The 17,363-nt window shown below is 42.5% G+C and overlaps 1 protein-coding gene across 7 annotated transcripts in view; it reads right to left on the bottom strand.

Moving 5' to 3' along the window:
• Positions 1 to 12,879, bottom strand: part of EYA2 (EYA transcriptional coactivator and phosphatase 2) — a 95,764-nt gene extending 82,885 nt beyond the window's left edge. For 4 of the 7 annotated variants that reach the window (XM_014943634.1, XM_014943632.1, XM_014943633.1 and 1 more), the window contains exon 1: positions 11,325 to 11,409. In XM_014943634.1, the coding sequence (XP_014799120.1) occupies positions 11,325 to 11,389 (65 nt within the window). In that variant the 5' untranslated portion in view covers positions 11,390 to 11,409. Of the gene's footprint in view, positions 1 to 7,517; positions 7,594 to 11,324; positions 11,410 to 11,750; positions 11,816 to 12,780 lie in introns of those variants that run through there. The other 3 variants (XM_014943635.1, XM_014943636.1, XM_014943637.1) reach the window with 3 other exon arrangements.
• Positions 12,880 to 17,363: the final 4,484 nt, after the last annotated feature.

Below are 17,363 nucleotides of genomic sequence, written 5' to 3'. Positions count from 1 at the left end.
GAACTGTGAGGAGGAGGAAGGAGTAGTAGAAAGGAAGTGTTATATACTGACTGGAATCCCCTGTTCCTCACCCCCTAAGCCACTCTGGAAGCGATGGAGGAATTGGGAATGAAGTAGAGGAGTTGAGGCTGGAAAAGGGGTTGGGCAGAGGTGTTTTAGTTATTCCCTTTGTTTCTCACCATCCAACTCTATTTTAATTGGCAATAAATTTATTTTTCCTAAGTCTAGCCTGTTTTGCCTGTGATGGTGACTGGTAAGCGACATCCCTGACTTTACCCTGACCCACGAGCTTTTTCATCTCATTTTCTCCCCGACCTGCTGAGGATGGGAGTGAGAGAGGGGCTGGGTGGGCGTCTGGCCACTGGCAAAGGTCAACCCATCACACATACAAAAACATTTCTCATTCACCTCAGTACTCTCACTGAAGAATACACTAAAACTGAAGAAAGCATAGCAAAACCAACAAATTTCCTTTCCAATAATCTGCTTTTGACAGAATGTAAAAATCTTCCTTTTTTCTGACTAGCTATAGCATGGCTGAGATTAAATTTCACTTTCCAGCGAGAGAGAACTGTGCTAACACGGCCTGGAGCCTGCAGGACACGCCAGGGCTTCCCCCCACTACATAAACACGTTTACCACAGAGTCATGGCACATGTTGTTTCTAACATGCGCGTTGTTTGGTGCAGTTACTCGCTACTTCTTCCCAAACCTCTAACATCGCTGCAGTCCTAATGCCGAATCATTACTTCTATCACAGACATCTACTGCTAAGGCGCTTCCTGGGTGACTTTTTGGGCTGTAATAAAAAGTAGGGGAAGAGTAAACCAGAAAGCCCTCACTGCTGCTGCTGCAGGCCATTGCCGACTGCCTACCTCCCATTCCTAAAGCTCATGATAAGCAGATGTCTTCTACCTAATATTCACATTTTACTGTGCCCACTCACATAAAACACAAGTGCAGAATTTGTTTCTTAAGGGAGGGAGACCGAAATCCTCATTCTACTCTCTCCTGATGCTGCAACGGCTCATGCTCCCCCTCCTGATACTGAGCTGTTGTGAAACCGCAGCACTGGAAGGACAAGAGTGGAGTCGAAGTTTTGTTACTGCAGCAAAAGGCAAAGTGATGACACTACACAAGTGTCTGGACACTGGAACAGTTCTCCGCTGGGAAAAATGCCTTGTCGAGACACTGATGTGGCAGAGACACTGTCATCTTCGCTGTCAGGTTTGAGCTGTCAGTAGCTGCAGATATTCTCTAGTGGCATTTTCATTCGAACTATAAGCCTTGAGCACAACTCACTTGCATTGCGATAAAGCACAAAAGCCATCAGTAAGCAGACTGTGACTTTATTTTAACAATACTGTTCCTCCTCAAACAATTACCAGGATGCAGTACGTGCAGTTTGGAGGAGAACTAAGCGTCAGCCTGGGTATTACTGCATGTCAGAGCTCCTCCTCCGGAGTCATATCGAGTGACTTTCCTCCTCGAACATGTCCTAATGAATTCCACTGAAGCCTGCAGGTAAAATCCTTCCTCAACCATTTTGCCCTGATTGATAGCTTTAGAGCCTTCCTTCACAGCACTGAGGCTGCTTTCCAGACCTTTTATTTTTCTCTTTTTTGTAAGTGTCTGCAACAGGAAGTTGCACTCAGTTTTTTTACTGTACGTTTCTCTTAAAACTGACATCTTTGCTTTGTAATGAAGGAACCCCTGGGTATTAGTGACAAATTAGTCACCAGCTAAGGAATATTTTCTTTTCATTTCTATACCAGGTGGAAGATATTAAAACCTCTAGAGGAATTTTGCCTACTCTGGTACAATAAATCATCACACTATTTTATTTTTAAATGACTTAATTTTACTGCCTTTAAAACTTCACCACAAATAAAAGAATCCCATAACTGCATTAATGTAAGATTACAATAGTCTTGTGAACTTGACTAGGGAGACATTATCATAAGGAACTCGTATGTAATTTTGCTTTTACATTTTAAATGTTCTTTTTAAAACAATGAATTATTCCTGAGAACCAATAACCACATACTCACCATAGGTAGAAGTATCACCTTCAAAAATTTCACAAAAAAATCTTTTCCCTTCTTTGTTTAATTATCTAATTTAATAGGGAACGGTATTTTAAAAATTTGCAGAAGATACCACACAGTCTGTAAGAAAAGGTAAAGTCTTGCACTGCTTATTCTTTGTTGAAGAACTTGTAAAGTAGCAGCCAAAATAGAGCAAAAAAACCCAATCAAACACAAAAAACAGAGGTAGTCTGCTGAAGTCACAGACCATTGAAATACAGCATAAATATTCAGTAAAGGCAGAGCCTTGCCTTTTTAATTTTTTTCTAGAAAGCGATCAGTAATATTTTAATGGTTACTAAAAAATTGATACTCATAACGTTAACTTCACAACTATGCAGACTGTGTCATTTAGTGGGGTTTTCTATTTTATATGACAGATAAACTTCTACAGTTCATAATTAGTACTAAATACTACACAAGTGGCTTACTCACAGCTTCTAATTAAATGGCTTCAGATACAATTACATGCTCTTTATCATCAATTAAGTCTATTTTCCACGTATAACAGACCCACTGAGTAACCCAGGCAGTGAAAGAGTTCATTTTACAACTGAAAGTAAAGGACCAAGACAGAAATTTAAGAGTCCTGCCTCCTCAGCAAATGGATGGCAGGAGGACGTCTATCAATAAATACAGTACATGAAGTCTACATGCAATTGTTTCTTCATCTATTTGCCAAGGAAAAATTGAGGAGCAGAAGATCAATTAAAAAGCAGAAATGTAAAACCTAAGCGTTAAATGCAACTAGATATTTAAGATCCCACAGTGCTGCTTACAAGCACAGTGCATCACTCCCCCGCTCCTCCCAGGGGAGTTCCGGCTCTGATAATCACTTTCTGCCTGCTCGCGAAGTTCAAGTTCAAAACAATATTCATTCTCCACTTCCTGTCCTAAACCAGGACACAATGCTTCTGTGCATCGTAAAGCAACCATCCCCTCCACCACAGATATGGTTAAACCGCTGAAGTGATTGAATAATCCTGATTTGTGGCAGGGAAAACTGGAGCGAGGAGAAGCACCAGGCTTTAAGAAGGGAAGTGCCAGACTCCAACATCATCGTATCTGACTTTTAGCAGCAGCATCCTTTATTACTTTCAATTAGAAATCAAGTCTCTTTCTCCACACACACCCCCCCTACTTTGCAGGAGAGCATAAGTGGTGTTTCAAAACTAATCTAGCCCAGAAGTTGTGCTGGATTTCAAATATTTAACCAAAGAGTCAGTTTGCTTCCCTAGGCCCCCTCCCCATCCATTCCTCTTCCCCAAATTATATTCATCTGCTGCAGCGAACAGGAAGGATGGTTGCCAAACAAACAAAATTAAAACATACGCAACAGGCAGAATACGCCTTCTTTCGAACCACGACTTAACATTTTCAGGTGCAGAAACATCGAAGAGAGCAAAGTCATTCTAAGGAGAGACAGCAAAGGTCTGACAAAGTTTTCATACAGAAGATATCTTATGTTGCCTTGTACAGGCTTACACACATTTACAGCATTGCTGAACGATTACGTATTTTAGGTCAGAGACCTAAGCTTGCCTCTTATTCAGACAGAACTGTATTTTATTAAAACCAAGACTCTTCTAAAGTAGGTATTTACACAACAGGCTATCAAAGCTAAACAAAATTAGGATCTCTATTTTATTTCAACAAATAAAAAGATAAATCGCCCCTGCCTTATTTTCCCGCAACACTTGTGACTGCACCAACACACTAAAGAGCGTTAGGTCAGTGGAGATGTTACACCAAGTGCTAAGTCATATCACTGCAAAGGCCTTTTGGTGCAGGAGCTTATATCCACTATTACTGCAGGGGCTGCAGAACCTCCCTTGCAGGGACCCGTACTGGCTTCCTCCCCCCGGATTTGGGTGCCTTAGCTTTTGCTAACTTCTGCTGAAAATCCTTGCCGAGCTGCAAATAAGACCTATGAGCGTGGGTTAGCAGAGAAAGACAGTGATTCCCATCCTGTTTTGCAAGACAGGCACTGAAGAAGTCAATTAGATTTGCACTGACAGCAGCTACAGTGTGATTTTTTAATTTTATTTTGTTTAAATGCACTTGTGCAACAAGTACAAAAGATTAAAAAATGCTCCCTCTCAATAAGGGGCCCTTATTGGAGTGAAAGGATTGGGAACTGCAGTGGCAGCAGGACTGGATCTAATATATTTACCCACAGTTAAACACAAGGAAGGAGAAAATTTAGCTATTTTGCTACAAGCATTAATGGTGACTTACTCCTAAGTCTGTATCTCAGTGGAGAGTAGTAGTATCAACAGCACTTACCAAGTATAAGCTAGCAAAAACATGTTTTTATAAAATCAAAAAATAAAGTTAGCCTTTTGAAAAAAGGGAAAATTTGACAGTCAATCTAACGTTCAAATGTTTTACTTATAAAACTGTCGTGTTTCATAAAAAATGGTGCTTTTTAGTTTGTTAAAGGGTAGAAAAACAATCCCTCTTTTTCAAATAAAAAGTATTGCTCAATTCTAAGCAAGATTGAGTTGTTTCAAGCACTGCAATTGAAAAAAATAATAAATTTGCATAATTAAGAAAACTGAAGTACACATTGTCAACATTTACTGAAAGTAAAGTTTTCTGTAAATACATTTTGACTTGACTTACAATCAAACAATTGTCAGATAGTTACAATTAAACTCTGAAGATGGTAATTTAGCACAGAAGAGCGGTCGCAAGGGGAATCAAAACCGGAGATACAGATCTATATTCCAAACTGATCAAAGTTATTTCAAAGTAGCTGTAGGACAATTACACGGCAAAAAAACTGAATCAAATGTGTCATCAAAAGACACAATTTGCAATAGATGCAAAACTTGCCTTTAAGACAGCTGATGAGGCTCTCTGCGTGGTGCGCAGACTAAGTTGTAAATAACTGGGGCCCCCAGATCGCTTTGCTTACTCAACCGATTTGAAAAACAAAAAAAAATTTCAGATGCCTGCCCCACTTTCCCCTCACTGTTTCTTGTGGGTGCCTGAGTAATCCTAGAGGCATTTCCAGTTTTTAAGGCATCTGCTGAGTTTAAGAAATTTTCCCCACGTCCCCTTGTCTTTGTTTGGAAGTACTAGGCTGTCCTACACCGGTTGAGCTTCTCTGTGAAGTCTGCCCTTTCCACCATAGAGAGAGAGGCATCAACTCTCCGTAGGTTAACTAGTTACTATCTGGGATGGCTAGTATCAAATAATTTTTATTTACGATTTTTATTTATTTAGCTGGGCTGTTTTCCTTCTCAAAAGCAAGTATGGCAAATGAGAATTTCTGCACCACGAGACTGAACACAGAGTCAGGCACCAAACAGCATGATTCTTAAATCTTCCTGCACATCTAAGAAGTGGCAATTAAATCTGGACCCTCTTTAATTACTGTAGCCCAGAAAAGTAGGAGCCCGCTGCCAGGAACAGGCAGCAGAGAAAAACCTTGTCCCAGCTCTCACCAGGCTTGCAGTCTGTAGCACTGGTTTGTTTAAAAACATTCCTAAAGAAGTCCATTATTGTTGAAATAATTCAAGACTTCCATTTCCCTGAATTATTAAGTGGTGTTGCAGCAAAGGCAAGTTGAGGTTCTACCGTGCATCAATTTCCTCTCCAAAAAGCAGAGGGGAGATGAACGACACCGGCATTTCATGCAGCACTCACGCAAAGACACAGACATGAAGAAATCTCAGGTTTGTAACCAAATACTTTAAACCTTCATTTCCTTAAGAGGAAACCAGCTGGGAATAAGTTAGAAACTTCCTTGATGATAGCCCATTTCTAACATCTGAAAAACAAACTTCAATCAATTTCTACCAGTCTCTGTCCATCAATAACAACCCCTTCACCTGCTTTTCGAATTGCTAAGGCCCAAATCACATCCAGGCTCTCCCGGGCCACAATCCCATTTTCACTCTTTGTATTCAAACCTGGCAGCAACAACAAAAAACCCCCAGCAGTCTTTCAAACAACAAAAATCCCACACCCCAACAAAACACGCACTCTGCCTCTACAAAAAAATGTCAGTCAACAAATAGGCACAAATTTCACAATGGCTGAGGTCATTCCCTTTAAGTCATTAGGGTTTGTGGGTGAGTTTTCCTGGTGGTTTTAACATTGGTTTCTGTGATTGCAGTTATGCTTATTTATGCATTTAAGGCGTATGATCTAATACACTTAGGTTTAACTACTTCATTCTTTTGACATTCTTTCCAAATTATAAAAAGGATTCTTGGTGTTTTCACTGCCTTGGTAAAGAAACAAAATTGCTGTCCACATAATTTCTTAAAAATACAGAACAGAGTAAGTACTTGTTGAAAATAATTCAAAGAAAAAAACCCCGACACCAGACGTTCCCCCCCAACATAACACTTATTTTTCTTCTGTCTCCCTCCTTTTCTGAGGGAACCTACTATTTTTTTTTTCAGAAATAGCTGTTTTGCTGGCTTTTTAAAAACAATATACAAGCCTTCAGCGTACTTCAGTTACAACTTATAATCAACACAGAAGTTCAGATTTGTTTTGTTTTTTTTTAAAAAATCCCTTCTATTTTTACTGTTACGCTTTTAAAAAAACTGCACATTTGCGGTATGCTTCATTCATATTGCCTCTTCCACAGCCACTTTGATCTCTACAATAATGCTCATTTTATTCAATGCCCTTTGGTTATTATCTTGCTCGATAAAAAAAAAAAATCATAAAAAGTCAATTTTCTATTTTTTCTTTTTTCTTAACAGAAATTTAAATTGCCTTTTTCCTTCAAGGCAAAAAAAAGCCCAAACAGCCCCAACCACCCAAATTTGGCCAGAGAAATTCACAAACATTAAGAAAGATTTTCAAGAAGCTCAAATAAAAAATGAAATTGTGTATAGGTGTGTGCATGCACATCTCTCCCTCGATACTGTGTGCAGTGCATGGCCGTTAGCTTGTATACATAAATCACATTAGAACTTTTTAAGTAACCTTTTCAAACTTGAGGCCGTGGTTACTCCCATACAAGGTATTTGCAGCGTCCCTGATACAGTTTCATATATCCAAGCAGGTTTCTAGTCAAGAGGAGAAAGAGCGGACAGCACCCCGTGAGGGACCGTTCCTGCCCTGTCCTCGGCGGACAGAGGTGACACTTCTTGAGTCTCTGCTCAGCATCCCCACTAGGCACGGCTGGTCCGAGTCAGACTGTGACCCAGCCACACCAACAAAACATTATTCACTGGCACACAAAACTGTGAACTTCCCAAGCCATCGTACCCCCATCTCCCCGATTCCGTAAAATACCACAATTTACAGCCACGCACTTTGTGGGCACCACAGCAACGTCCCGGGCTCCCCTCTCCCCTGCTGCTCCTCCCTTTCCAAGCCACTTTTTCTAATCAAACCCCAACTAAAACAATCCTTCACAAATTACAACAAACCTTCCTTAAAATTCCCCATAAAGCTTACCGCAGCCCTGCAGCAGGCTTCTGGCTTTCCACAGAGCCTCTGTACGTAAACACCAAGGAAAATACCTTAGCACGGCACTAACGAAGCATTTCCCAGACACAGCAGAGGTGACAAACAGAATGAGAGCAAAGCCAAGATGCCATCTCGACTTCAGGCAAACAACCTCTTCTGACCTCTGGCAGCTCCCACACACTATTAAACAAAAAGTATTCTCTCCATGTTAATGAACCATGTACAATCTAACAGATAACGCTGATGTTAAATAAACATGTTTATACGTGACTCCTAATTCAAGGACTTAGGCAGCTGCAAACAAATAATTTTAAATGGGAAGGATTATGCCCATGTAATCTTTCTCCTCCCATTTTACACACCTTTGAAAAAAATATATGATAATACATAAATATAAGACATTAGTTATAAGTCCAAGTAAAAAGACTGAGTGAAAAGAGGTTTGACTTTTTAATTAAATATTCGCTCCGTGACACACTCACTGGAACCATCTATGCAGTGACCACTATTTTGGATCCAATTTTCCTCTCGCACCTCTTGCAGCTGTAAATCAAGAGCAACTGAACAGCTTTCCGGAAAAAGGGCACTGGATCGGGTTCTGTATGCAGCAATCAAAAACTGTTTTTCAAGATGACTGCAGAGTCCTAAATCCGTGTTCCCGCTTCCTCCTCCCTCCTGCTTCAATACTCTGGTAGCACCAGATCTACCTGCAAATGGCAACACCTCCAGGCCCCAAATGACCAAACCCAGATGAGCAATTATTTGCATCCTAATTGAGGGGCTTATCCTCACCTGATTAAAACAAAGTGTTTGTTAAACATCATTACTTGAGTTAAGATCTGCAAATAAAGATGAAGTATTGTTTTAAGAATTAGACTGCCACAAACAATTGTTTTCTGATGAGATCTCTTAACAAACAGTCCCAGCCAAGATGGTCTTTCTGGCTTTTCAGTAGAAATGGGAGGGAAAGGGATTTGCTGAGTCCTACCTGTTCATATCAAAATGGATATTATGCCAAGAGGTTTGAGTAGTTATACTTTTTTTTCCCAGTTCATATACACTCAAAAAAATTATCATGTACCTTTTACTAAATTAAGCCAGAGAAAAGGAAGATGAAGCTAAAACCTGAATGGATTTACTTTTGTATATGCCATTGTTCATCACTCAGAACATATTTTTTGTTCCTTTGTTGTGTAACTATTTTTCTGTCCTGTGTTGTACAATGTGAAGTTTAATGAAAAGAACCTGATTGTTAGACTACACCATGTACTAACCAAGTTCATATTGCTACTGCTGTGAGTAATACACACGCACACGGGAACTAGACATTGGAAATAGCAGTACTACATTTCCTTACTTGATCTACCAAATGACCCCCTCACTTGCAAGATATATTTAAAATCTTCATGTTAATAGTGCAGCGTTCCGTTGTTTATGAAAAGGATTTGGATTCGCAACTTCATTTACAGTTCGTCCCTACTGAAAGTTACTCCAGCCAGGGAAAATTAATTCAAAAATATTTTCTTAGCATTCTAGGAACTTCTGCTAGCTTTCACAAAATTTTAAAAGCATTTTTCACTGCGCAAGTAATCTTAACAATCATTTCCACAGATTAAGTCTAACAACCTGTGAATTTATTGCAGAAGGAATTTACTGCAAGGAATAATTAGTCTTCAGCACCGTTCTTGCTTGTTCTGCAGTTGAAGACACCTTAAAACCATCTGGTTACCGCAGAATTTGGCACAGAAGAAACAAATCTTACTGAAGAGAATTATAGCTGATTTCAGAATAGCTGTTTTACTACTACACATCATAAATAACAGCTGAGAAGACAGCAGAAAATTACTAACTTCTTTACTTGTTTTCTTTGTCAGTAGCGTGCACACATACACACTGACACACAAACAGCCACACCGACTTCAGCACGATGCCTTACAGGCTTGAAGTTAGACATGCAACTAATTTTTGCAGGATTAATACTTAAATTATTACATTTTCAGAAAAGAATTGGCATATCAGCCAGCTAAGCACAACACCACCCACAAGATTCTTCAAGTAATATTCTGAGATCAAGTTCTTCATATGAATACTTGAGTTTAATTCCTTTGTATAATCAAGGCGTATCCCCGCACATCGTGTAGTTGAATATGGGACTTATTGTCGAAGGGGGAATTATCAACAACATTTTTATTCCTCCCTAATGAAGCTTTTCTAATGAAATTTAAGACTGCCAAGGTTGTGAGATATTTGAAACAGGAGCCCGTTTCAAACATTTCAACCAAATAATGGTGATAAGATTAGCGAGTCATGGGAATCAAGTCTCTATGCGGTATTTTAAAAGAAAATGAGCTGGGGAGAGCGGACTAAACAAAGCAAAGCAAAACAAATCGATGAGCCTAAAACCAGAAGAGTACACCACTTGTTATTTAGCCAAATGCTTTGACCTGTTGGTGGGGGAGTAGAAGACACACGAAAATTGCGTGGACAATTTGACTCAGTTTCATAATTTAATTTTGCATCACAGATTAAGATTACTTTTTTATTTTAACTAAGAGATGTAAGTTAGAATAATTAAATCAAGTTATCAGCTGCTGTGCCACTTCAAGAGAATTTTCAAATCATGCTTAAAAAGTTTCTGGAATGTTTCCAAAGCTGCAAGCACTGATTATTTTCAAGGCATTTGTACTGCAAGTCTTTCCTACTTGTAGGAGTAACATTTGAGGCCACATGATGCCTTGAATTTCAAAGCAGAAATAAAAATTCAGCTTTAAGAACAGAAGTAGTTTGTTCATGTCAAAAAGGATAAGGAGAAAGACTTTATCCTGTACGTAGCAAAAAGTAACACAACACAATGCAACACTAAATGTATGAAATGATCTAAGAAACATTAATTTAGACACAGAACAACTAATTTAAATTTATGTCATCATTTGTGGACAAGACCGCCCTAATACACAGAGATGTAAACAGGCAAAAGAATTTAGACATGCTTTCTGAACATATTGGTGTGGGGGGGGAACCCTTCCACGGATGGCACTGCAGAGACAAGCAATTCTCAGTAAATCAGTAAAGTCCACGAGAAAGATTAAATAATAAACCATTCCTGCCATTGCCTTTAACAGCACCAAGAGATGTGTGAATTTGATATTACGCTGAACAAAACTTCTGTTAATAAATTTGATGCAGACCAATAAACTGTTTATTGGTTAACCATACGTATTTTAACAATTACAATTTTATACAACAGAATATACCATTATTTGAAATGTCTGAAAAGCAGTAGTTGTGCACCATGAATAATTTCATTTAGAGGCCATTCACAGGGCTCAAGCTTAATTTAATACTAAGAAAAGTTTACTTAAACCGAATAAATCACAGTACAAGTTCTCCTCGTATAAGCAACAGCGAAAAAGAGCATGAACTCCTGTTATTCAAACGCACGCTTTAGTTTTTAACGTAATCACTAAACGAAGCCGGTTTTAAGGTAAAACCAAAGGCTGCGCACCGACTAACTACCTCTCTTCATTCTCGCTCGCAACTCCGCAGGCGGGACCCCGACGCGCTGCCGCGCTCCGCGCCCGCGGAGGGCGACTCACCGCGCTCCCCCGACGCCTTTCGGGGCCAGCGCCTCGCTCCGCGGTAGCGCCCTGCCCCGCGCCCCCCGCCCCATTTATCCGCGGATTCACGCTTAGGCTAAGAGCCGCGGCAGGCAAAGCCCCGCTCGGCAGCCCGCCACCGACGGCCCCCTCCGCGGGCGCGGGGAGACCGCGTCCCTCCCCTCCTGTTCCTACTCACCGGAGGCGCAGCGCGGAGCCGCAGCGCTGCGGAGTGTGCGCGCCCGCTGCGGGCGCAGTGAGCATGTGCGAGGCAGGCGCGCATGCCCGCGGAAGGGAGCGGAGCGGGGCGGTGGCTCCGCACCCCGCGCTGCGCCCGGGGCGCGCCCACCCCTCCTCCCCGCCGCGCCTCCCGCCGGAGCCCGCGGAGGGGCGCGGAGCGGTGCGGAGCCGTCCCGTCCGCACACGCAGGAGCAAGAGGGACGGCGCGGGGATTTTTAACCGGTTCGTCCGACCTGTTGCTTCTTCCCCGGTAGCCGGGCAGGAACCCCCGGCCCCTCCGCCCCCCGCGGCAGCCCGTCACCGGGACCGCCGGCCCCTGACAGTGCGGCGGGGCTTCCCCTCGGGCTGCCCGCCGGCCCGGGTGGCCGTCCCGCACACCACCTACCGCACGCCGTGGGGTCGCGGCGTGTCGCAGCCCGCCGCCCTCGGCCGTGTCCCAGAGCCCGCGGGGCTGCGGGGCGGAGGAGGAGCCTCCCGCGGATCCCGCACCCCGCCGGGCCCGGCCGGAGCGCGGGGTCGCCCTGGCAGCCCCTCTGTTATTGTCACTAACCTGTCCCCTGCCACCCGCCGCTCTGGCCGGAGGGAGACCTGTCCCCGCCGCTGCCTCCGCGCTTTCTGACAAAAGCCAGTCGGTGTTTTCACCGACAGCAGGTACTCTCCTAACGCCTTTGGGTTTTTTTTTCCTTCCGTAGCTACAGTTTTATCGTTGTTGCTGCTGTCAGTGTACTTTTGGCTGCAAGTTTTTAAAAGAGATTCACGGTTTAAAGCGTGGACGCTTGAGTACCGTGCTATCTGCAGGCTCTACTTCCATCAAAGTCGTCGTTCTCACCACAGTCCCTGCGTTACTGATCTCTAGGGAAAATTTTTAAATACCAGTTTAAAAAGAAGAGCTTTTTGGGGACGCCTGTTTTTCTTACATACACTGTGCCACCGAGCCGTAGGTCCAGCAGACCTGCAGAGACAGCTTCACTGGCACAGGCCATCCCTCCGTGCTCACGAACACAGAGCATCACACAGCTCCTGGCTCCCCACGGGGCAAAAGCTCCCCGGGTGATCTTGCTTCTAGCTCCGATTTCCTCAAGGGAATCAGAGTGGGTCTGTGGCCATACAGAGGTGCTTCCCCATCTCCCGTGTCAGCACAAAATCACAGGCAATCTCTGCCACCTGCACCTTGAGGGGGACTTTGCTCTTGCCCGATGACACCTCTATCAGGTGCGTCATCTGCACCTCCAAGAGAGGGGCAACAGGCGCCTTTGGAAGGCTCATGTTGGGGAGATGGGGCTGGGGCCTCCCGCCGCACAAACCCTCTCCTTGCATCCCCCTGGGCACCACGTGCCCAGCTTCACCCTGCCCGTGCCAGCCTGTCCCCGCACTCGGCACAGGGACCACGCAGCTGCCCCATCCCACCGGCGTACCTGCTCGCTGGGGATGCAGCCCGGCCACAGCGGCATTGGGGCGTTTGGTTTCCACACCCCGCTCTTCTTCCTTATTCCCCCCTTCTCACCAGCCTGAGGCAGCCTGCAGCTCTCCAGTTCTGCCTCTCCAGCACTGGGGAGGCATCGGAGGGGACCTGCAAGTCCTCACCCCCACGGCTTTTATTACACCTAGCCCTTTCCTCAGGAAGGAGATATCCCATGAACCGCAGTGGAAAAGCCAAAGGAGCACAAAGGGTGTTGAGTTCAGGGTTTGAACAAGCTGCAGCCCACTCATGGAATTGACTCAAAATTTTGACAATGGAACAAAAACATCATTGCAACGAGACAGCTGGTTTTACTATCAAAATCTCTCAGATCAGTTCGACTGCAAAGTGTGTTCCTACAATCCAAAGGAGACAAAGCTCCCAGCATCAGCTCGGAGCTGGCAGGCTTCCTAGCATGAGCTACCTCCCGCCGGCCTAGAAAAACCAAAGCTCTTTCAGTTGTTATTCCCCATCAGTTCTCAGCACTAACCCCCTGATTTCCCCCTGGATTATCTGCAGGTCTGAGTTTACACGGCTCTCACGTTAAATTCGGAGAGATCGCCGGTTTGGGGGAATTCCTTGCTGCCTTTCTTCCCTGCAGTCATGATTCTGGTGAGGAGTCTCTTTAGATCCATTCTTGAAAAAAATATCTTTTCCTTTCCCCCCCCTGCCCTGCCCCAAAAAACTATTGCCACATTAGCTCCTTTTGAAGCTGGTCTTAACAAGTAAGCTCATATACACTAATCATCTAAAAATGCCTTGCATGCAAAATTCATTCGACCCTTGATTTCACAACATATTTGAATATATGCTTAGTTTTATGCATGTGAATAGTCCTACAACAATCCATACAACTATTTACTTAAGTGCTTAAAGCCAGGCAGGTATTTAAGAATTAGTATTGTTTGTGGTAATGCCACAGAAAGCCAGTCAGAGACCAGGACCTCATTGTTTGTACAGCACCCTGCACACAAAAAGACACTCCTTGTCCCTTTCAGTCTAAGTAATTTTTGTAACTTGTGAATTGGTGCCAGAAACACCTTTCTTGAGCTGGTGGGTAAACATTATTTGTCTACTCTAATATCCTTTTTATTTACTAAAAACATTGTGCGCAATATTTAGAAAAGTAGATAAGGGCATGGTGGGAAAAGAGTGCAAAGAGGAAGATAAAGGATATTTTTCAATTGGGAATTTTAAGTATTTTCATCATTGTTAGCATCCAGCAAAATACGTGTAGATCTGAAAAGCAATTTAGAAAGGCAAGGGAACAAGATGGTTTCTGCCCTGTAGGGATTGGGGTGCACAGGTCATGCAGCTGGGCAGGATACCAGGCTGCAAGGCAAGACTGAGTAGGAGCAAGTCCTAGGAGTTGGCTCAAGAAAAGTCTCCATTTCATCAACCTGGGTCATCATCAGTCATATGCCAGGGATTTCTCAGAGTGGTGGATTAATTTTTTTTTTTGTCAAAGACCAAGGCGTGTTTAGAAGGAGGTTTGCCTGACTTGTTACCCTCTGCTTATTCCCACCTGCCATAAAGAATAAAGGGAATCTGTGCAGAAAGCTTAGGTATTCACCGAATGGAAATGCTCCTGATTGCTGGGTGGCAGTGCCCTGGACAGACTGAGGAGCTAATGGTCCTCCTTGGGCACCCTGGACCTGAGCAGCCAGCCCATACTGGGATCCAGCGAGCTTATCTCGTAGTGTGGGAGAGCTCACAGCTCAGCCTCTCCTCCGAGGAGGCAAGGAGATGATCACAAAGTTTAGTTACTGTGGAAAATGTGTTTCCCTTGAGGAAATATCTCCAGTTTCTGCTGTCCACTTCATCATCAAAATGAGCAGAGCTACTTCAGTACAAATGCATAGTTTCATTTTTAAAAACAAGAAATAAGCCAATATTTAACTTTAGCATCCTCTCTGACAGTATCTGATCCCACCCTCTGGTAAAAAACAAGGTGAGGAAGCCTCAAAAAGGGTATAGAGGATTTATTGGGGTACTGAATGTGGTTAACCCCAAGCATAGAAACACCCTGAGTCAGACCCTGAGTGTCATGAAATTGCTTTACAAAGTGTAAGATTTTAAAAGCAGGGCATTTGGGGCTCTTACTAATTGTTCTCTGGCCCTTGGGTTCATGTTTTCAATTTCTCTTTGCAACCACAATGCTGAGTAACTTACTTGTCTTCTAAAATTGAAACGGAGAATCTCACATTTTCATGTTTTCACATGATGCCAGAGCTCAGGCTTTGTGAAAAAAAACACACAACCAAAACACCCCAACCCTCACATTTTAAAAGACTTTCAACAAAATTGCGAAAGTTGGCAACCATAATATTTCCTAACACATTATTTTGTGGACTGCAGTGAAATTTCATTCTCAAGGCTAATCTTGCTTCCTCTCTGGTAAATGCCCAGAATTGCTGCTGCTGTTATTGTTAGAAAATCATTAATTTATGCAGTGTTTTAAAAACAGAGGAGAGGTACTCTGTCCTCAAGTAATTAGAGGATAAATAACACAAGCTAGAGACTATTTTGAATTTCTTTGTTGTACGGCTAGCCAGAATTACTTAAAAAAGAGCTATTTCATGTATGCGTTCGATCCTGCAAGGTACGAAGGGTCTGATTCTGGAAAGACTTTAAACATACATTTAATTTTAATCCCGCCAGACTGACTTCAGTGCAATAAAGCACTTAATAGGGGACCGGCTATTTAACAGAAGTGCCATCTGAGGGGACTTAACGTTGCAGTTTTGATGCCAAAAGGCTCAGCACCTTGCAGGATGGATTCTTCCAGGGATGCCAAGAGCTGTGTCAGGATCCCAATGCTACCGTCTCACGTTCAGCTTTCAGAACCAGAGCCATCCATTTTAACATTATTCTTCTCACTTCTAAGAAATGCTTGTTTGCAAAGTCTCAGGCCCCAACATTAAACAAATTGTTAGTTGGGTCTTTAGTCCTGATGATAAACCAATGTGTGTTGTTTAGCCCTCTTCATCAAAATTCAGAACATTTGTAACTGATAAACAAAGTGCATGTTAGCTATTAAAGCTCAAAATTAGGCAGGCAGTAAAAAGTAATCTGAGAGGAGGACTGTAGCTACTGATACTATTGAAGCTGGTCTTAAAACATATGGTTTCCAATCGTTGACACAATGCACAAAAATAAAACCCTGCAACTGAGGAGTGCCTGATCTTTTCACCACTAAATGATCAAATATGCCTGTTTGTTTTTCAGTTTTATGTCCCCTTCCTCTTTTTGGTTTTTAAAAGTAGAAGCTTGCTATTTTATATTAACTGAAGATTTGGCCCTTTGTACCAGCTACAGACGGGCTTCATTAATCAATTTCCACTACTGGCTTGAAATGAAAAAAAATAAAAAACCCAGAATTATTTGACTTTTTTTTTAAAAAAAAAAATCATTCCACTATTTTGCTTGGAATTTCTCTTGTAGAAACAAAAGATCCTTCTACTCCATCCTTCCTGTTTCCTTATGCTTCAACAGAAAAATGATTTGTACTATGACAACAATGAAATTTCTCAAATAATACATCCACTGAGAAAAAACGTATGTTTTGTTGCAGGGTGGGATGCTGCCACTCTTTACTGCAGCCAGCCATCTCTAACAATAGGAACAGAACCAATTTCACCTGTGAGCGCATCTGCTTAGCAATTAATTTATTTGGAAAGGGATTAAAATGGAAAATAAGTTTTGTGACAATTTTGGTATTTTTTCTCCATGAGTTTTTCTTCAGAGCTCTTTTAATAACATAATGGGAGAGCAAAATTCTTGTGTCGTGCTGCCGCCTTCGTTTGTGCTGGAGCAATATGTGTGAATATACACTTCCAGCTGACTCACTTCAGCACACGCAGCTCTGAACCCAAGCCTGTGGATGGGAAATGGCCGGGGCTCTGCTGGTGGAAGGAATGATGGGCTGCGGGAGAGATTTGAAAACCTCACTCGAGACAGAGCTAGAACTATATTTTAAAGTTAATGTTTGATATGTTATTTCAATTACCAGTCATAAAAAATCAGTAGGAGGAATTTGGACGCTGATCCGTTTGGAGAGGAGGTGCACGGTTGCAGAGTTGTTTTTTTTTTACACTAGAGCAGAGCTGGAAAATGGCCAGTTTTCAATTCTAATCAATATGCGCATTATAAGTCAAATTCTGAACACTTGTATTAATTTTTCATAAAAGAACATTCCCTTTGAAAATAGGATGTGCTTGTGGTCCGAAAGGAAGACACATGGTCCACTCATGTAGCTATGTAGGAAAATGGAAGGTATTTGTGCAGTTGTTTTCTCATGGGCTGTTAGCTTTTTTTTTTTTTCTTTTTGTACTCTTCAGGTGAAATATTTTGTAGATCTCAGCTTCCTCCACAGGGAAGACTTACGAATTCCATAGACTGGCAAACCTACTCATAAATTACAACTTTTGGCTCTGTTTCTTTATGACTAGAGCAGCATGCACAAGGCAAAATGTAATTCAAGGACATCACTGAAGTTGCTTCTGACACATATAATGTTGCATCTGCCTCCAGGTAGTT

This window comes from Calidris pugnax, unplaced genomic scaffold, assembly GCF_001431845.1.
Source record: "Calidris pugnax isolate Ruff unplaced genomic scaffold, ASM143184v1 scaffold118, whole genome shotgun sequence".
In the NCBI taxonomy this organism is placed as follows: domain Eukaryota; kingdom Metazoa; phylum Chordata; class Aves; order Charadriiformes; family Scolopacidae; genus Calidris; species Calidris pugnax.
Note: the sequence above shows the minus strand (reverse complement) of the source record. Positions and strands in the feature narration are given on the sequence as shown.